We start from the raw sequence: 21,934 nt of genomic DNA, 5'->3' as shown, positions 1-21,934 counted from the left end.
ACCCCCTGCAATGTGGGATTTTCTTTGCCCAACATGGGGCAAAAGATTTGAAATCTACCTGATCCTGAAGAATAATTATCATGAAACAACCCACACAGATGCTTTGGACAAATACTGCTCATAGATTCTGTTTTTCTCCCTACTATACCTCCTGCCAAATAATCGGCCTTCACAGAGACCCGAGTTCAAATCCTGTTTGAAACTCAGTGAAAGCTAGCACCTCTGAGCGTTAAAGTACCTCCATGGCTTATGCAGCAATCTTATATCCTGCAGCATATAAAATGGGAACGGGGGCATGCTTCTTTAAAAAACCTGTGTACAGGTGCCATAGAACAGCCAATCAGGGCTTCTGGGCTCACATTATCTTATGATCTTTTCTAAATCTTTTTTCTTCTAAATGTCCATCAACCCTGCACATTTTTAGCTTGTTTATTATGGGAAACCCCAATGAAAGATAGCCAACGTGATTTCAGTGGCGTAGCATGGGTTGTCAGCACCCGGGGCAAGGCAAGTAATTTGCGCCCCCCCTAACCCGTGGATTTGCGCCCCCTAACCCTAACCCCCAGATGTTGCGCCCGGTGCGGCCAGCCCCCCCTGTACCCCCCACGCTACGGCACTGCGTGATTTCCTTGTGCGATAGGAAGCCGCAAGCCAAGCAGACTTAACCTGCCCTCCTGAAATATTATTTGACACTGTTTGTACAAAGCAGCCCTCTGTAGTCAGAGTCTGCCTCTTTTATCCTTTCCCATCCAGGCATATTTTACTGCAGGAGAGCTGAGAAAGTCCAAGCCCGTCAGTTGCCCCCCATGTCATGCATAGTATTCCCTAGCCATCATGAATTTCCTTAGTTATGGGGGCCTGAGCACCCCACGGTGGAACACCCACAACCATTCCTTAATGTGCTTTCTGCCTCCCTCTTGAGCTACTGAAGAACTGTGGCAAATATACCAACCAAGCACTAGCTGTGTGTTTTCCAGACAATTTGTAAATCATAACTCCTGTGGAAAAGCGGCATCAGCGCTTGCCAATTGACTGGGGGCAATTTTGATCACGGCCACTGATTTAGCTGTCCAGACTGTGCATGAATATTCTTGGCTGGTAAATTAACCAAGGCAGAGCATGAGAGGGGAAAACAATGGGGGGGGGGGAGAGAGAGAAATGAGAAAGGCTGTCCAACAGTGCTCCCTTGAGGCTATGTGTATGAAGTGTTCAGTCTGAGAGAGAGGCATGTTCCGCCAAATCAGCATTGCTAATTTGGACCTATGCCAATAAGAGAGTTATTCAGGGCCAAGCTAAACCTGACTGGCATCAAATTCACCCAGGTATTTTTTAACTTGATTAAAAATATTTCCATGCTGTTTTTCATATATTTTTTTCCAAAAGAATAGCCAGTGTTTTAATTGTGGAAAAAACGAGTCTGCAACCAAACAATTCAATAAAAGCATTCAGTGGGAACAGAAGGCAAAAACGGAGTGACTATAACAAAGAGATAGAACCACAACCTGCCTAGGAAAACAAAAAGTTCTCCATCTGCTCCCTAAATCACAATAAAAGCATCAGTGCTGGCCTAACATGTCTAAAGAGGTTGTTCCATTGGTAGGGGGCCAGTACCAAAAAGGCCCTCCCTCTCCACAATTGCCACCTGCCTAAGCTTTAACAGCAGGAGCACTCAGGTGAAGCTAAAATACCCATCCACCTAGGGGAGGCTGAAAGCTGTGTCGCTTTCGTTCTTTTCCGTAACTCCTGGAGTCAGGCATTCCTATCCCACCTCTGCACTTTGAATGTGTGGATAGCATCATTGCATAGATATGGAGCAGATACTGAGGTCATGCGGGGAGAGGAAGGGAGCCCAGTTGTGCGAGGGGGACAACACTCCTGCAGTGTGGAGGGAAAACCCTATGTTCCTATAAAACCGCTTTATACTGGGGCTGGATCTACACTGATGTTATTAAAACGATAATAGATATCTCGTACTAAAATGTCACAGGGCTTACTTCTTAATTAAAGCATTTTTTTACCTTGCCCCCCCCATCAAAACACGTCTCCCTGCTGCTGATTGCTCTGCTGAGCCCCCTGGTGTTGGATTTTAGTAATGCATTATGAAACTTAAAAGTAGGATGTCATGTGTCCATAAAGGTAAAGGTAAAGGGACCCCTGACCATTAGGTCCAGTCGTGACCGACTCTGGGGTTGCGGCACTCATCTCGCTTTATTGGCCGAGGGAGCCAGCGTACAGCTTCCGGGTCATGTGGCCAGCATGACTAAGCCGCGTATGGCGAACCAGAGCAGCACACAGAAACGCCGTTTACCTTCCCGCCGGAGTGGTACCTATTTATCTACTTGCACTTTGACGTGCTTTCGAACTGCTAGGTTGACAGGAGCAGGGACCGAGCAACGGGAGCTCACCCTGTCGCGGGGATTCGAACCGCTGACCTTCTGATCGGCAAGTCCACCCGCGTCCCTCATGTGTCCATATATGTTTTCAAAACCCTTCCTTAGTGTTAAAAACTGTGAGTGTAGATCTGCCCCAGGTAATTAACCCACAGTAATTAACATGTAATTAACCCACAGCGCCACCCGCATCCCCTGGAAATGGTACTCAGCTGCTGAGTTTGGGTCCCTCCAAATCTAACCCTCCAATGATTATGCTGAACAAGAGACACACTCCGTTTGGTGGCATGCAGAAACAAAAGGGGGACTCTACTTTCTCTTCTGCCCCATAGAAGCAAACATTTTCAGATGCATCTGCAGTTTTAATACACACACACACAAAATACTTTGCCTCCCCAAAGTTCCAGAAACATTACTCTAATTAAGCACTCCAATGTAATGTATATATCGGAACCGCAGCACGTTTTGTTTCTGTTTAGCAGAACATCTCACGCGTGCCTGATGTTTCACCGCTCCCTCCAGTGTTCACATATTTTGGAGTCCGTTTCCTTCTCGCTGGCAGGAGGCAGCTACAGATGTTAAGCATCATTAGCATGAATGAGAGTGACTGTAAAATCTCCCACGTATCCCAAGGAAGACGAAGAGGCTGCAGCAGAGCTAAGCATATGCAAGACAGGAACACACTGAAAATGAGCAGTTTGGCATTGTCCCTGTGGGCGGATGACGTGACCGTTAGGCGAAACCTCTGCAGACTTCAAAGTTGTCAATTAAAAAGAAATTAGCGGCGGATGTGTGATTATGCTCCTGGCATTTATCTCCGATGAATCCCTGAACATTCACATGTTCTTTCTCGGGTATTTATTTCTTATCATTATTTATATCCCCACTTTTCAGGTTCAAATCTTTCCAAGGCGGCTTGCAAGGAACATTAAAATGCATTGAAATGCAGTTTCAAAACCGCAATGAACCAGAGCAGACCAATCTCCGAGTGGTAAGAGATTTTAGGGGTGCCAATGCAGACCCTGGGTTTGGTTTCCGTAGGATAATGGAAATAATTGGTAAACCATTATATTTGAAGAGATGCAATGAAAAAGGACTAAATAAAGCACTTCTTGCAAAAAGCTTTTTTTGCATAATCAATGCAATTGTTGTTATCAATGCACGGATGTGAGGCCTGAAGCCATGGCTTACTCTAAAGATACCAGATCTTGACAATTTTGAAAAGAAAAAGTTTTTTTCCCCTTAGACTCACATGAATCCAGCAAGACCATTTAACAAACACCGAAAGTTGTTCTTATTTCTTCATTTCCTCCTTCATATCAAATTCTGAAGCCTAAATGCAGAACATCCAACTATTTCACAGCAACGTTACAGTATAATTGTCTTATTTAGGTAACCACCAGTACATTCCGTGCTCAACAAAATTCAAGAGACAATGTCCCCGCCTTTATAAGCTAAAACTCAGCACAAGAGGAGCAACTCAGACTGGAGAAGGAAGCGGAGACTAGACAAAACTGCAAAGATGATTAATGCAAGGGCAACAAATGTATATTTCATTGTTCCTAACAATTATCACCTTGTGTAAAAACTGTGTGTATGAGGCATTATGGTTTTATTTGTTCCTATGTTATGTATTTTTGTGTTTTTATGTTGTAAACCGCCCTGTGATCCCCAGATGAAGGACGGTATAGAAATTAAATCAATAATAATAAAAATAACAATAACAACAACAATAATAATGATAACAATAATAACGGCCAGAAAGTCCATTAGGTAGCTCCTGAGGCATCATCGAGCGTCGTCTGAAACACACGGGAGTGGATATAACGGGGTCCCGTTTTGTTTAAATCGCGGTCCTAAAACTGCACGTGTGAAACCGCCTCCCTGGAACAACATGCGTGTAGCGCCTGAGCGTGCGCCCCCTCCAATGAGCGCGTTTCTCCCGGCTCGCTCGCAGCGACCAATCAGCAGCAGCGAGCGCTTCTCCTCCTCCTCCTCCTCCTCCCGGCTTTCTCTCTCCTCAGCGCGCGTCTGTCAATCAACGAGCGCTACCGTGGCTTTCGGGCGTCTCTAGCACTCTAGTCAGGAGCCGCGTCGAGCTGCTCATTAGCATATCGAGGGGGCAGGGGGCGTGGGGCACAAGGTGCCGCGCGCTAGGTCGCGCAGGCGCAAAGCGTTTCTCGCGCACGTACGCACGCAGGCGCGGACGGACCCTCAGGAGCCCGCGCCCTGCCCACACCCCTCCGCTTCCGCCCTCCCTCCCTCCCTCCCACTACCCAGAACCCCTTGCGAAGTGGCAACGTAGCCGGCTATGGCGGAACCTGCGCCTGCGCTGTGAGAAGAGAAGGGGAAATAAATATATATATATATATATATATATATATATTTTCATTGAGGGAGAAAAGCCGAAGCCGGGTGAGAGGCTTGACTGACTGGTAGCGACTGCGTTGCACCCGCCGCGCCACTGAACCCGCCAGGTACAACCCGAGGGCCGAGGAAATAGTTATCATTATTGCTATCTTCGTCATTATTATGATTTAAAAGAAGAAGGAAAGGAGGGGAGAGAGGCGTGTGTGGTCCCCCCCCCCATTTCTACCTCAGGCCACACCATCATCTTCGAGAGTGAGGGTTGGCATCCCCCCTCCCCCTCCATAATAATAATAATAATAATTTGAAAACCCCCTCTGGCCCTGAGTTCGAATTCTGGTTTCCCTCAGGAACTCTGGTGTTGGTGGGGTTCTGGAGGGAATTTCTTCCTGACCCCCCCAGGAGTGGGTGGGTGGGTGGGTGAAGGGGGTTGGCTTTTCATAGGATCATAGGGACCACGAAGCGCCATCTAGTTTGACCTCCTGCAACGCAGGGATCTTTTGCCCCCCAACGTGGGACTCGAACCCGCTACCTTGAGGTGAAGAGTCTCAGGCTCTGCGGATTGAGGGTATAGAGGGCTCTGCTTTCATCATCATCATCCTCATCATCACCATCATTTATTTATTTATTATGATCTTGATTTATTGCATTGATGCCTCACCTTTTCCTCCGAGGAGCTCAAGGCGGATTACGTGGTTATCTCCTCATTTAGCCCCTACAACAACAGCTGGGTGAGGTAGGTTGAGAGGCATTGATTGATTCCCCCAAGGTTGCCCCAGCAAGAGCTTCAAACCCTGGTCTCCCATGTCTTAGTCGGACGCTCTAACCACTGTGCCACGCTGGCTTTCATAATTATCATCATTTCCTTTATTTATTTAATTTGTATACCGGTCTTTCTTCGAAGATCTCAGGGTGGTTAACAGCATAAAAATACAAGATAAAAGACTGTAAAATTAAGGAATGTTAGAGGGAGGTTGGAATGAAGCTAAGTGGTTTTAGCAATAATGTGGTTAAGGGGTACGTAAAAATGGATTGTTAACATGTAAAAATGTAAAGTTATAATATATTATGATAAAGTATCAAGATAAATGCAAAAAGGGTAAGGACTTGCTGAAACAACTATTGAACTAGAATACAAAAGAGGGAGGTGTGAGGAGGTCAGGGAAATAAGTAAATGAAAGACAAGACATGGAAAGATTGAAATGTTTTTAATTGCTTTTTTACTTTTTCTGTATTTTGTATTTTTTGTTTTCTTTTTCTTTTTTCATTTTTGTAATTTTTTTTGAAACTTTAATAAATATTATTATTAAAAAAAAATACAAGATAAAAGCACAAAATATGTAATAAAGACAAGAAGAGGAGCAAATCAAACCAATAAGCGCCCAACACCTCCCAAACCCACAAATACGTTTATGGGATGTTGATCAGCCAAAAGGCCTGGTTCATCATCATTGTTTAGCTTCAAAGTCATGGGGCAAGAGGATGGTAACCAGTTAAAAGCCAGGAAGCAGAGAGTAGGAATGTATACAGGCAGTTCCCAAAATGGAGGGATGATGATGGCGGTGGTGATGTATAAATATGTATACTGCTTAATGCCAAAAATGGCTTTAAGGCAGTTGGCTAAATTGGACTTTTCTAAGCAGGATGTAAGATGCGGGTTTCCACAAGGATCAGTTTGGGAAATTGGCTTCTTTAATGAACTGGAGTTTGAGGTGAATAGTGAGGTGGAAACGTTTGCTGCTGTTGCCAAGTTGCTCGGGGCGGTAAGAAGAAAAGAGCTTTCCATACTGGGTGAATGGGCAGTAAGATGTTCAAGATCTTAACTGCTTGCTCATTTGCTACAGGGCCAGGCTCAGGGTGTTACTATTAGTATACAAAGCCCTTAACAATTTGGGACCAGTTTACTTGCAAGGTTTCCTTGCCCTACATGCGCCCAGTCAACCACTTCATTTGGCAGAATCGGCACAGCTACAGATGCCATATAATGCCCATTCCATTTTTGTAAGAACTCTGTCGTTTAGTGTGGAAGTGCTTACACTTTGAAACCTCCTTCCTATTGAGATCAAGCAGGCATCTTCACTGTACTCTTTTCAGCATCTGCTAAAACATTCCTGTTTAAACAAGACTACCCAGATGATTAGAAAGTTGAGGTCATTTCAGTCAGTTTCAGTATTTAAACTTCTGCATGTTTTAAGGTAGTGTTGTAAGTTTTCCTTGATTTTACTCTTTTAGCTTTTGTAAACGCTTTGAGGGTTGTTGTTTTTATAATCAAGCAGTGTATAAATTTTAAGAAGTAAATGAAATAAAAGTTATGTAAGTGTAGGTATGCACATTGGGACAAAAAATTCTAACTTAACACTGATAGGTGATGGAGGTGACTGACTGAGCAGTAAGGATCCTGAGGTCGTGGTGGAAAGAATGAAGTGTGTGGCAGATGTAAAAAGCGTGTAAAAAGGGATCGATAATTGGAGGAGGGATGAAATACAAGGCTACCAGTATTATCTTTAAGCAGAAATTTGGTGCAATCACTTCGGTGGCAGAACTGCTAAAAAGATATTGCAGTCCTAGAGAAGGTGCAGAAATGGATATTCAGAATGATCCAAGGACTGCTCTCTTATAAGGAAAGCTTGCAACATTTGGAGAGGGGTGGTGGTGTTAGGAGAGGAAAGCAGAGCAGGGAAGGGAAGACATCCATGGTGTGGAGAACGTGGATAGAGAGGTTTTCTCCCTCTTGTACAGCACTAAAACCCAGGATCATTCAGTGAAGATGAATGGTAGGAGATTCAGGACAGGCTGAAAGAAGTGTTATTTCACACATTTAATAGTTAACCTATGGACTTTGCTCCCACAAGATGCAGTGATGACCAAAGAAGGGGATTAGACAAGTTCATGGAGGATAAGGCTGTCAATATCTTCTAGCCCTGATGGCTGCATGCTATCTCCAGAATTAGATGCAGAATTAGATACTTCAGTACTGTTTGCTGTCCTCTGTCCTGCCTGTGAACTCCCCACAGGCATCTAGTTTGGCATACTGGGAAATAGGATGCTAGGCTACATAGGCCCTTTGGTCTGATTAAGCAGTGATACTATGTTCAGAGGCCTTGAGAAGGGTGGCAAAGTTTGTCTCACCTGCACTGGCCATTAGAGCAGATGCCCGTAATGTCTTACGATTATTTAGTAATCCTTTTTCCATCCCTTCTTTCTTCCAAAAAACTCAGGGTATTACACATGGTTCAGCCCTGTAAGTTAGGTTGTGCTGAAGTTGGTGTCTGGGTCAAAATTGCCCATGACACTAACCTCTAGGCAACATTGATACAGTGAGGTATTTTCTCTCTTATTCCTTATTCATCTCTCACTTCTGAACTGGGGATGCCATCTTATGTGTATCTTGAAAATAAGTCCCACTGGGCACAAATTCCCGTTGTGTACAAATGCATGAGGATGAGCTGCAGCATTTGTGTTCCAGTTTTATTTTTATTTATTAAATCTCACTTAGAAATATATGAACAGAAGCAGTTCTGTCTTCTTACGCTTGCTGCTCCTTTTGGAAACTCATATTGACTTATTGGGGCTCTCGTGTAGACATTTTTGGATCAGTTCTGCACTCTGGATTAATTCTGTTTTAGTGCGTTCAGGCTATTCAGTGGATTCTTCTTCACTGTCTAGGTGTATCCATGCAGTTTATCTGCTAAAAATCAACAAAAACTCCTAAGAACAATGTTGTCCTTCCCTGCCCCCAGGTTCCATGTGTTCATGCCAGAATATGACCAACGGCCATTCTGGGTGCTGAAATGGAACACTAGGTTTCCTGCACATTCCCCTATCTAAATGAGAGCTGGAAACTTGGAAAGAGAAGGAGTGAGCCATTTGCAACTCTTCCAGTTTCTTCGAAGCACCTGAAGTAAGGCATTGGGGCAGCACCCCAAAACTGGTGCTTCGTGTATGATAGGATTGTGTTAATAAGTCAGTTTGCTACCCAATTTCCCATGTTCCTTGTTCAATGAATCTTCTGTTTGGAGAAGGTAGATTAGCTAGTAGAACCTTGAGCAGCTTGTCTATGCAAGTAGAAGTGCTGTTTAAGACACTTATTTGACTAGTCATTGGCTTTTGATTTCAAAAAGCATTGGATTCTTTGAAGATCTGGTTGCTTAAAAATAAGAGTTAGTGACAATCAACCTTCTCATAAGTGGCTCCAGAAGGGGAGATAAAGTGTCAGAAATATGTGGGCTGGTGCAGACACTTATTTTGTGAAGCTTCCTTTCTGGAACAGATCTAGACTATCAGTTATCACCATTAGCATGAGGGCAAATAATAAGGCATGCTAGAAAGGGACATGGCCTCAAATTGGTATATAGGTCAGTCTAGTTTCTCTTTGAAAGAGATGCATCGCCTAGCAAATCCTTTTATACACCGTGCAGACAGTACAGCATCTTAAAATGTCTTCCAGTATCTTCCTTTTTTGTTTTAAAATTGACCTTCTATTTGTATTCTTACATTTCTTTTATTGGCATATAGTTACTATTGCCTTGAAGGTTCCTTTTCACATGTTTGTTTGTGGCTTTACAAATTACCTGTAGGAAGACAAAATCTACTGCATCTTGTAAAGAAATAGAGTGTTATACCAGTATCCTTCAGATGCTACATGTAATTAATAGGAGTAGAACATCTTAAGCATGCTATGCAAGCATTGTTAATGCTGCAGACAACATGGCTAGGGTAACCTGCAATGTCTACATTTTCACATTCTAAAGATACTCTTGGATGAAGTCACTTATTTCTGCCTGCCTAATCCTCTCATGAAGTGGGAAGTATAATTGAAAGTATGTCCTGTGATCCACGACAGCTGTCAATACATGCTCTTAGAAAGGGATAGCTCAGTCGGGATAGTTCTTAGAAAGGGATAGCTCAGTTAGTAGATCATGAGACTCTTAATTACAGGGTTGCGGGTTTGAGCCCCACCTTAGGCAAAAGTTTGCTGCATTGCAGGGGCTGGGAATAGATGGCCCTCGTAGTCCTTTCCAACTCTACAATGCTATGATTCTGTGCTCTTAACAAGTAAGAACTGAGAAATATGGTGCCTAAGTGAATACACAGAACTGTGATCTCCAAACTGGGTCCCAGGGCACATGAGTATCATCATGTTGATGAACTGCCCATACCATGACTTCTGGAATGGGGAGACCATATGTAGCATGACCCTCCAATATGTGGACAGTGATATGATCCTCAGGGAAGGAGTTAATGGGATTCTCTGATGCAGCCTGCTCTGAACTCGTATGAGGAGGGTCTGTATCCCAATAACAGAACACACACATTGCATGCAAAAGGGCTCAGTTCCTGGCATCTCCAGATAGGACTGGGAAAGACTCCTGTCTTGAGCCGTGGAGAATCGCTGTCACTCAGTGTAGACACTTCTGACCTAGATGGGCCAATGATCTTACTCTCTATAAGGCCACTTCTTACGTTCCTAATTTCTTGAAACACCACAACTGTCCAGAAAGCATACAGTGGTACCTCGGGTTACGTACACTTCAGGTTACAAACTCCGCTAACCCAGAAATATTACCTCGGGTTAAGAACTTTGCTTCAGGATAAGAACAGAAATTGCACAGTGGCAGTGCAGCGGCAGCAGAAGGCCCCATTAGCTAAAGTAGTGCTTCAGGTTAAGAACAGTTTCAGGTTAAGAACGGACCTCCGGAATGAATTAAGTACCTAGCCCAAGGTACCACTGTATCTCCATCACTTGGGTAAAAGGGATGGCAGAGGCAAATCTTAACTGTTATGCTTTAGTTATAAGAAGGATGCCTGCCCATTCTTCTGGAAGCTGATGGGATAAATAGGTTTCTGGGACAGCAGGTGGGGGGCGGACATAGTTTGCATTATAACAATATAGTTGCCCAACATTTTTACCCACTCTACCTCCAAAGAATTATTATTTTTTTGCCTTTGTTTAGTACTCTTCTTTTAACCCCGCCACCAAGCAGAGACATTCCATTCCTCTTCTCCTTTTGTGCTTCACTGTCCTTGACGCCCACTGAGAGCAGCCTAGCAACCCACCCACGAAGCTCCTGCAAACCACCATTTGGAAATAACCATTCTAATGTGTGGTAAATTAAGATATCCAGAATCTAACCGGAGCCTGCCAGATGTGGATACACTCTTATTTAATTAACATTGATGTAAAGTATTCTTTAATCGTTCTGTTAATTTAATATGTTAGTTAATATAGTCTGAAATGTGCTTAACCTTCCAGGAATAGTGTATATTATAGTCCCATTTTTTTATGACAACCTTTCTGCGGATGCCCAGGGAGTGCAAGAAGATGCGTAGAAGTGTAGGTCAACAGGATAAGTCAGAAAAAATACGTTATAATTAGAATTAGATCCAAACAAAACTCCCTAGTTTAATACAAGAGATGGATAAGTTCCTCCAACTATTTATTTAATGTATTTTTATCCCACCTTTGAGAGAACACCTCCCCCACTCCCAAAGGCAGGTAACATAAATCCCTAAAATAATCAAAGAGAGCTATGTGTCTTCTTAGGCTAGCAGACGTTTTGAGAGAAGCACTCATATATTTACGTTTGTTTATAAAAAGATCCATATTCAACTGTCTTAATACAATAAAACATAAATCACCATTAGAAGCAGTTTTAAGAAATCATTAAAGTTATTATTGTCTTCAAGCTGTTAAATCAGTCTTGACAGCAAACTAACTGACGCTTTTGTATTATGTCCTCCCCAATATTGCACTGCCAACTCTTGGCTCTGGTTTTATCCAATGTTGGCATGTGACCTCTCAACAGTCCTCAACTTTGCAGCCCTCCACAGTCAACAGACAGTTTCCCAAGCAACACCCCCGTTTTATCTGCTATAATTTTTCTTATGCTGATTCTCCACATCCCTGTGACTCAACATGAAGTCTACTCCTCTCCGAATTCTGTTATCCTAAACCTGCGGCTCTCCAGCCACAGCCAGGATGGCAAGTGATAAGAGAAGAGTTATAGTCTTAACAATTACCCAATAGAAAAGAGTTATGTGCCCACAAATAATCCCTTCTTTCAGATTTGTTATTTTGACTGCTTCGTTGGATGGAACTGCTCCGACTTGTTACCCAGTCAGCTTGCTATACTTTGTCCCATTCATATTCATTAATTGCTCGCTCATTCTGAATTGCGCAATATAACATCTGTTTAATAGTGGAGTTGCTACTTCTCTCACATTTTTTTTTTTTAAAAAACCTATGATGTTCCTTGCATAGGCAAAATTGGATATTTTGATCCATGAAGTTCCTGCAGATGTGCTATGTATTGTTTGTGAAGTGTGCTCAGTGTAGGAAAAACTGTACACGCATCTTATGTTCCTTTGGAAAAGAGAGAACTTTAGTTTTAAAATCAGGGTGGCAAATGCAGTGGGTTAAAAAGAAGATGAAGAAATTCTTGATTTAATGAAAGAAAGATAGTTGGTGGTGGTTCTATCTATTGAGCTGTCTCTCCCTTCCTCTCCCCCGCCCCCCTCCCCCGTGTGTGTGTATTTAAAAAACAACTTTAATAAGCAGGTTGGGGGGATCTGAATTTTTTTGTTCCTCAAGTAATAGTTGCAGTGCAAGCCAATAATGGTGTCTTATAGCTGTCTTTATTCCCTGATGTCACTATTCATTATGGGGATTAAAAAAATAAAATTGATTGGCATAGGGTAGCTATGAGCGTGCATCAAAGACCAGATTTTGTTTGGATTCCACTTCAGAAAGGAGACCAATTCAACTAGGGGCTTCTTCAGGAGTAACCCACAATGCCTTTCCTTGAAGATCCATGGCTTCATTTGTCTCCCCCATTGGCTTACATAACGAAATGACCAAATGGGTACAGTGGTACCTCCGGTTACAAACTTAAACTGTTCCGGAGGTCTGTTCTTAACCCGAAACCGTTCTTAACCCGAGGCGTGCTTTTGCTAATGGGGCCTCCCACTTCTGCTGCACGACTTCCACGGGGGCAAAGTTCGCTACCAGGAGACCTACTTCCAGGTTAGTGAAACTCATTACACGAAGCGTTTGTAAGGAGGACGGTACGTAACCCGAGATTCCACTATATAACTTTTATATCTTGACTACATGGAATGAAATTTGCAGGCATAGGTGCTCCTTCCGAGGGAGTGAAACATGTCAGATTCCAGATTCCTCTGGTTGGAAACTATAGCTGTTAGAAAGCTGCACCCCTCCTTTCTCTTCTCCCTGCCTGACACTTTCCTTTTATGGGGAGATTGGAGAAAGCCAATACAGTTCTCATTCTGAGACGGTGCAACTCTCTTTGCAGCATCTCAATCTCCAAGGCAAAACAGAGTTTGAAAAATCCTCTCAAACTCCAAGGCAAAACAAGAGTTCCTTTTGCTCAGGAACTGCCCACTTTATTTCAGAGCAGGAAAAAGTAAGCTTCTAATCATTTTTAAATCCCAGAATTATTTTTTTAATTTGGTCTCTTGTGAACTAATGCAAGAAATTAGCTACTGGTTAAATTAGTTCCTGGTTGAAACCCCCCCTGTGCCATAATCTCACTGGGTAGTTTAGGCAAGCTGTTCTTATTCAACCTTAGCCCTTTCTCTGCATCTTTAATGTGGGCTATGATAATATTGATTTTCCAATAAGGGATGCTGTAAATATTGCAGCAATATAATGAAAAGCTTTGAACCTCCAGCACTGTATTCCATATATCCATAACTTCTAGGGTCTGTGTGTATTGCAGACAGCGTTTACCGCTTATGCACAGTAGGTAGGGAGCCAATCTGCAGAAAAAATAGGAACCAGAGCTCTCCCTCCAGCCCCCCTTTATAGGCAGATATTGTCACAAATGCACATCCTCTTACTACCACGGAATATCCATGCTGGCAAAGAATAGAATGGAGACAAAAGCTCTCAGCAGTCGGGATGTCTTAAAAGAACACAAGTGATGTGTTAGTTGCTTCTCTGTGTCGGTTGCTATAGGTTTGGTTCCTTGAACCCATCCTCCTTCAGTTAAAGGTAAAGGGTAAAGGGACCCCTGACCATTAGGTCCAGTCGTGGCCGACTCTGGGGTTGTGGCGCTCCTCTTGCTTTATTGGCCGAGGGAGCCGGCATACAGCCAGCATGACTAAGCCGCTTCTGGCAAACCAGAGCAACGCATGGAAATGCCGTTTACCTTCCCACCGGAGCAGTACCTATTTATCTACTTGCACTTTGATGTGCTTTTGAACTGCTAGGTGGGTAGGAGCAGGGACCGAGCAATGGGAGCTCACCCGGTCATGGGGATTCGAACCGCCAACCTTCTGATCGGCAAGTCCTAGGATCTATGGTTTAACCCACAGTGCCACCCGCATCCCCCTCCTTCAGTTAGGCGTCCTCAAATTACAGGGACAGGGAGATGGGGAGCAAAAAGAGTAAGGTCTCGTTCATTGTCCTGCCCCTTCCTCCTGCATTTTTTTTGGGGGGGGGGCAAGACCCCAGTTCTACAAGCCCTGATTATTGACCATGGCAACTTAAGCCGACAGGGTGCCTTCAGATACTGTTGGGGCTGCCTCTGCCTTATGGCATGGCATTTTCTATGACAGTCAATTAAAGGTAATATCTACTTCAAATCTTGCACGAAAGGCAAGCAAGCCTGCAAAGAAACAACCTTTCCTCACTCAGTAATAATGTGCTCCTTCAATTTGTACAACTTTCCTCATGAATCACGCTGGGAAACCGGCTGACAGGACATTAGTTCCTGGCTTTGCTGGTTATTTTGCTGCAATGCTATATGTCACTGTGGTTTTTCAAGGAAAAGGTAGTAGTAGCTAGAGCAGCGCATAAAACTTGACAGTAGAAGTAATATAAATGGGAAGGTTTTATTATAGAAAGGCGCTGCCTGAAGCTTAAAACTGTATTGACTTTCCTTTGCTGAGAACATACCTCACTTCAGAATAGTGTTTATTATGTAAAAGATTAATTCTTTTGAAAATGTGAAGTATGGTGTAAAACTGATTCATTCTACCAGTAACTTCTATGACTTTGAAGCATTTAATTGGAGTTGTTTTCTCCAGTTGTTGTTTTTCCTGGTCCCAATTCAGCAATAATCCCAGTACAGGATAATTTAAGAGAGATGGAACACTATTAACACCACAGAGACTCAGTTCAAACTTTATACTGGTGTCCCCTTAAAACATGGCTTGCAAATGGCCACCCAAGCTTTGGAAATCTGCACTTAGTACTGCTTATGATTCATTGTAGTCTGGCATTGTAGGTACATCATGGATCTTTTTACCATGGTTTCCCCCAAAACCATTTTTTGGCACACCTATTTCAAATGAGCTTCAAGGGTACCTGGTTAAGATGATCATTTGTTTAGAAGCTGAGAATCGTAGTTAATGCTAATATCCACCCCACCACCACCACCGAGCAACCTCCTTGCTACAAACCATGGATCGTAGGGGCATCTCTGCAACAGCTATCTCTACTGGGTCGCAATGTAGTTTTATATCTGATCTCTTAATTTATTTTCCCCTCTGTTGCAGGGCCATGGCAAGTCCAAGAACAAGGAAGGTCCTTAAAGAAGTGCGAGTGCAGGATGAGAACAATGTAAGCAGTTTTGTGTACCCCCTTAGCAGCTTATGATTCAGCAGCAGTGAGTAATCTGCACCTCATGTTAGACACTTGCCTTTTGTGTGCTGCTCATATTAGCGTACAGATTTGCCTTTATGAACTCTCTTTCTGGACCAGTTGTCATAAAATGCCCTGTCGTCCTGATCAAACAGTATGGTATCTGCATGTACAAAATAAATATTGCAAAAATTCCTGCACGTAGTGTCTTTTTTGGATAGTTGGGCCATATTGCAGCAGAACTTCATGCTCGCACAGTGACTTCTGTTTATCAAAATAAAAGAAGCAAATCATCATTGATGGGGTTCAGTCGTGCTTGTTTGCAAGATTGCAAGATTGTTCTTGAAAACCTCATGCAACAGATTTTATTTCTTTATATAATATGATGTCCTGCAATTCGGTTAGAAAAGTCAAAGTACAGTTTGAAACTTAGGCTGTGTTGCTTTTCCCATCTACTTCTTGAGTAAGTCCTGCTGAAATCAGTAGGATCAATTTACAGTCGTACCTTGGATCTCATACGCCTTGGTACTTGGATGTTTTGGCTCCCGAACTCTGCAAACCCGGAAGTGAGTGTTCCAGTTTGCAAACGTTCTTTGGAGCCTGAACGTCCGATGGTGCTTCTGCGGCTTCCGATTGGCTGCAGGAGCCGTGCTTTGGTTTCCAAACATTTTGGAAGTCGAACGGACTTCCGGAATGGATTCCATTCGGCTTCCGAGGTATGACTGTACATCAGTGAGACTTGATTCTGAGGAAACATGCACAGAATTGCACTGTAAAAAACTGCAACCAGCTAAAAGAACGAGATCAGCAATATTTAATGCTAAGAGCCAATAAAATATTATAAGACTTGAGGTCTTTGGTGCTGTAGGGACTAAAAACTTGGCATCTATGCTATCCTATGTACTAGCTGATGATCTCTGATATAAAAGGTTTATATTTTTTATTGTATATATTTATATTTGTAAAGCACTTTGATATTTTTTATAAAATTGTGGTATACAAGTATTTTTTAAAAATAAATATAGGGGAGTTCAACAGATGGCAAAGTATCACAGACAAGCCCTTTTTAAGGCAGTTGGGTAGCAATAGGTGTGGGTACCCAGAGAGGTGTATCTGAATGTGATTTCGGTAATTGGGCAAGCTGGTCTGGCAGTCCTTTCCGTCCATGCTCTAATGGAATGTTTCCATGTAGATATATTCTTGCAGGGCAGATTCCAAAAGCCACTGGCTGGATGTTATGTCTTAATTGATGTGAGGAGTAGTACTGAAGCACTTTAATACGAATAATTTGATTAGTGTGTTAGACTGAATGGCAGCCTGCAGCTTCTACTCCAAATAAGTTAGCAGACAGAGCAGGCTGTAAAGCTCTAATTATATATGTTGAGTACCGTTTTATTTATTTGCTTTAGCTGCTTGATACCGTTCACTTCTATGCAAAGATTTCCAGAGCAGCTTGAGAGTAGAAAATTAAAAATAAGAAATACATTTAAAACAAAATACAAATGCAATAGTAACAGCAAAGCCAACTGAAAGGCTGACAAGATGAAAACAACCTGTGTCCAGTTCTGGGCACCACAGTTCAAGAAGGACACTGACAAACTGGAACGTGTCCAGAGGAGGGCAACCAAAATGGTCAAAGGCCTGGAAACGATGCTTTATGAGGAACGGCTAAGGGAGCTGGGCATGTTTAGCCTGGAGAAGAGGAGGTTAAGGGGTGATATGATAGCCATGTTCAAATATATAAAAGGATGTCACATAGAGGAGGGAGAAAGGTTGTTTTCTGCTGCTCCAGAGAAGCGGACACGGAGCAATGGTTCCAAACTACAAGAAAGAAGATTCCACCTAAACATTAGGAAGAACTTCCTGACAGTAAGAGCTGTTTGACAGTGGAATTTGCTGCCAAGGAGTGTGGTGGAGTCTCCTTCTTTGGAGGTCTTTAAGCAGAGGCTTGACAACCATATGTCAGGAGTGCTCTGATGGTGTTTCCTGCTGGCAGGGGGTTGGACTCGATGGCCCTTGTGGTCTCTTCCAACTCTATGATTCTATGATTCTAACCTTTCTACCTGGTGACAAAAGCATTGTCAGCTTGTTGCTGTATGAAGCTTTATGGGGAGAGAATTCCAGAGCTGAGATTCTACCACAGAGCAGTTCTTATCTCCTGTCACCACCTGCTTGAACTCATGGAACCTGGAAAAGGGCTTCCTAGGAAGATTTTAATACATAGACAGACCTATGTGGGAAATACAGATGTAAGAGAAATGGAGACAATAATACTCTTGGTACCTTAATATAGCACTATGAAAATAGCAAGGTTTGCTTTGTTTTGATATCATTTCTGAGCAACTCACCTGGAGTAACTACTGAAAACAGAAATAACTTCCACCCTCATTTTTTATTGCAGGTTTGTTTCGAATGTGGTGCATTTAACCCTCAATGGGTGAGTGTGACCTATGGAATTTGGATCTGTCTGGAATGCTCAGGAAAGCATAGAGGCTTGGGTGTTCATCTCAGGTCAGTCATCAATGGTGATAACAAATACGTTTTCGTTGGGGATGAAACAAGTAAATGAAAATGTATATATTGGAACACATTGGCTGCATTCACATCCCACACGGAACCACGACTAGCTTGCCATGCCCAAGTCGGAAGGAGCTACAGCGAGCCTTGGGCTCACGTGCTTTCGCTTCTCCTGCACAGCTGGGAGAAGGACTTTGAGAGTGTTTGCTTCCTGGATCTTGGCCTGTTGTGTTTTCTGGAGCAGGGATTGTGATTTATCCCTAAGTTCGGTATGCTCAACGCAAGCCACCTTCAAATTGGTTTGTGAAACTGGCTTCTTTAAACTATAGCCATAGGGATAAACTATGATCCTTGCTTCAGGTGACACAGCAGTCTGCTCTAGGCATTACTATGTCTGGATCCAGCTTGGTGTCTGATTTTTATTTTTTGGGTTGTTGTTTTTTTTTACATTTCAGAGCAACATCAGATTATTTATATAATGTGCATGTGTTTATGCTCCAGCTTTAACTTCAACGGAGGTGTCTCCTAGTAGTGACATACACATAATTCACTTAGGAGTCTAAAATTGATCCCTGCCCCCCTGGTGATACAGAAGTTATTTTGGAAAGCTTTTGTTGCTGGTGTACAAAGCTGCTGATGCACAAAGATATTAACAAAGGGGTGTGGTGGTTGCCTTTCTGGTTCTCAGTTTTGTGCGCTCTGTCACAATGGACAAATGGAAGGACATTGAACTGGAGAAAATGAAGGCTGGTGGTAATCGTAAATTCCGGGAGTTTTTGGAGACTCAAGAAGACTATGATCCTTGCTGGTCACTGCAAGAGAAGTACAACAGTAAAGCAGCTGCACTCTTCAGAGATAAGGTAAATGTAATTAAACAATAATTTCAGCATTCTTGGACCATTCAACATTCATGTCAGTTTGATGCTTCTGGGGACAGTATAGGGAGGCAACAGCCCTTTCCTGCTAGTTATATCTCTTGTGTCTAGTATCCAGTCTGTGAACAGTGCAGTTCCATTTATCTCTGTGGCTAATGTCTGTTGATAGACATCTTCTCCATGAATTTTCCTAGTCCCTTTTTAAAAGGTCTTCTAAATAGATAGCTATTGCCATTTCTTGTAGTGACTTCAGCATGTTATTTACACTTTGGATGTGAATAGCTGGTTTCCTGGGCCTTGATAAAGCAGTAGGGAGCCTGGGTGGCCCTACAAACCTATCTGCTTCCATTCCCTGCTTCAGGAAAGTCTTTCTGTGGTGCTTTCCTCCCAGTCTCGGGGGCTAGGGAGTGGCATATCCTTTCACACAGAGCTTAGAAGCAGGCTACATCAAACCCATTCTCTGTTTCTGCTGCGCAGCAACGAATAGAATTTGTGTCTTTAAGGTATTATTCTTTTTAGGTGGCAGCAGAAGCGGAAGGTAAAGAATGGTCAGTTGAAACTTCTTCTGCCAGAAACTGGACTCCACCTCAGCCCAAGGTTGCTCTGTCCTCAGCTCACCGGTAGAGATCTCTTTATCTTGCACAGTGTGTGGTTGTTCTAAGGCTATTATGTTAACCATATGAAGGTGCTTAGACTAATGATGGAGGTGAATACTGGAGAATGTGCATGGCTATTACGGTTACCTGCAACATCACATCTAGAGGGATGGGCCATGCTGTTACATTTTGTACAGTGGTACGTCGGGTTATTTACGCTTCAGGTTACATATGCTTCAGGTTACACACTCCGCTAACCCAGAAATAGTGCTTCAGGTTAAGAACTTTGCTTCAGGATAAGCACAGAAATTGTGCTCTTGCGGCGCGGCGGCAGCAGGAGGCCCCATTAGCTAAAGTGGTGCTTCAGGTTAAGAACAGTTTCAGGTTAAGAACAGACCTCCGGAACAAATTAAGTACTTAACCCGAGGTACCACTGTACCTGTTACCAGGGAGATAGGAGAAGAAATGGGGCTGATGTTAGTCTTTAAGAAGCTGACCAAGGTTCTTCATTTTATTTTTGATCATTGCACATAGGAAGGCAGACCTCTTTTGTTTACTGTATTCATCAAATGTCTTTTTAACCTGGCCTTCATCTCAAATTTATTTCAGAGCGAGGTGCACCACAACTATGATGCATAAATTGCATACAAAAATTAGTTAGAACAATCACAAGTATAAAGCACTTAGACCATTAACGTTCCTAGTCACCTACAAATGGCTGGGTAAAAAAATTAAGTTTTTTCCTTGATGCTGAAATTATAAGAGTATCTGTACCAAGAGTACTTCCAAGAGGGGGAGGAGGTGCATTCCACAAATGTGGTGCAATGTTTGCAGGATTATACCTTCTCTTATCAAGGTTTGCTTATTTACATGCCACATGCACTTTTCTCCAGTGCTTATCGATTTCAAGTGGTCCAATTACTATGGCATAATAATGTTTGATGTATGGGTTTGTTTGCTTTCTTTGCAGGAGCTCTGCTGGACAACCCCAGAATGCTGGTGCCCCTTCTGACAAAGCCTTCGAAGATTGGTTAAATGATGATCTTGGCTCCTACCAAGGGTAAGAATCACTTCTCTGTTAAATATAGGGCTCCTTCATTGCCAACTGTGCTTGTCCTCTCCCCTGTGGTAACCACCCCTGCCCTGGATGCTCTGCACAAAGCTCCCCTCCACTGAGTTTTCCATAAGATGATGGGGGGAAAGGATGCTTGCTTCACAGAGAACTTTTGCAAAACCAGCACAAGTCTCTCTCACGCCCTCTACCCCTCTGGGGAAAATAATAATAATAATAATAATAATAATAATAATAATAATTTTAAAAAACAACAACAGTGAGCGGCGGGCCTTTCCTAAGTTGTTTGCCCATGAAAGAGAACTTGCGAGGATTTGTTAGAAACCCAGCCAGATGGGCGAGGTATAAATTATTATTATTCTCCTCTTCCTCCTCATCTCACCAGGGAGACCCACAAACATTCCTCTCTCTCCTCCAACAATATAGGTAAAACAACCCTGTAGATAAAGCTTGCATCAGTTGCTTATAGTGGTTTAAGGCATATCCTATATTTGAGCTCAAACATCTTGTGTGCTTTGATTCAGGGGTCAAGAAAATCGTTACGTGGGGTTTGGGAACACAGTTACGCCTCCCAAAAAGGAAGATGACTTTCTCAATAATGCCATGTCCTCTTTGTATTCAGTAAGTAGCTGCTTTTCCTGTGCATACGCTGATGTAAGATGCATTCTTATTCTTTCACTCTTCTGTTGCCAGTAAGCAAGCCAAGGTTCCCCATATTACATCATGTCTGAAACAACAATTTAAAAAGTAGCGACGACAGAGCGCAATTTTAGACAGATTATTTCAACACTTGGAGTATAATGCTAAGAAATGAATAACCGTGCACCATAGAAAACAACCACAGTGGACAACTTGACTAATGGTGTGCTTGATTGCTTATCGGAATGGTAATCAAATCGAAATGATAATTTATCCACTTGCTTTGCTTTCTTGCCAGAATGCTTCTAGTGTTGATTTCGTTCATGTTTAGCTGCGCTAACCTTTCTTGCCTTCATGCCGGTCTTTCTAGAAATAACATGGGATTATTCTCCTTTGTTTTCTCTACCCTCTCAAAACATTCATTTTCACTGCAGTGACAAGCAACTCCCCAGTTCTTTTTCAAAATGGTTTTCAATGCATTTGAAAAGAGTACACTCTGAAATGTCACTGGCCTCCTCTACCTGCATAAAGGCTTCAGACAGGGAGAATGGAACTTGCAGGAGGCTTCCCGGGCAGGAGAGAAGCAGTAGGGAAAAGGGCTACGGTATTTTTCGCACCATATGGCGCACCGGACCATAGGGCGCACCCAGTTTTTAGGGGGGGAAATCAAGAAAAAAAATATTCCCCCCCCAGCCCCAAAGAGCAGCGTACAGGCTGCACACAACCTCTCCCTGCCAGAGGGGTTGCGCGCAGCTATGGAAGAAGGCAAGACAGCGAGCGGGATGGATCCCGCTCGCTGTTCTGGCTTCCCCTTTAGCCCCGTGCAGCCTCTCCCTCCCTGGAGAGGCTGCGTGGGGCTAAGGAATCCATAG

At 43.1% G+C, this 21,934-nt stretch overlaps 1 protein-coding gene across 6 annotated transcripts in view; it reads left to right on the top strand.

Moving 5' to 3' along the window:
* The first annotated feature begins 4,689 nt into the window (after window positions 1-4,689).
* Window positions 4,690-21,934, top strand: part of ARFGAP1 (ARF GTPase activating protein 1) — a 32,656-nt gene continuing 15,411 nt past the window's right edge. For 3 of the 6 annotated variants that reach the window (XM_081867913.1, XM_081867911.1, XM_081867914.1), the window contains exons 1-7: window positions 4,692-4,867; window positions 15,279-15,342; window positions 17,765-17,874; window positions 18,569-18,740; window positions 19,275-19,375; window positions 20,322-20,411; window positions 20,948-21,044. In XM_081867913.1, the coding sequence (XP_081724039.1) occupies window positions 15,283-15,342; window positions 17,765-17,874; window positions 18,569-18,740; window positions 19,275-19,375; window positions 20,322-20,411; window positions 20,948-21,044 (630 nt within the window). In that variant the 5' untranslated portion in view covers window positions 4,692-4,867; window positions 15,279-15,282. Of the gene's footprint in view, window positions 4,868-15,278; window positions 15,343-17,764; window positions 17,875-18,568; window positions 18,741-19,274; window positions 19,376-20,321; window positions 20,412-20,947; window positions 21,045-21,934 lie in introns of all 6 variants that reach the window. The other 3 variants (XM_081867910.1, XM_081867912.1, XM_081867915.1) reach the window with 3 other exon arrangements.

Source organism: Podarcis erhardii (genome assembly GCF_964252035.2).
Source record: "Podarcis erhardii genome assembly, chromosome: 6".
Classification (NCBI taxonomy): Eukaryota; Metazoa; Chordata; class Lepidosauria; order Squamata; family Lacertidae; genus Podarcis; species Podarcis erhardii.
This window is presented reverse-complemented; position numbering and strand designations above follow the sequence as displayed.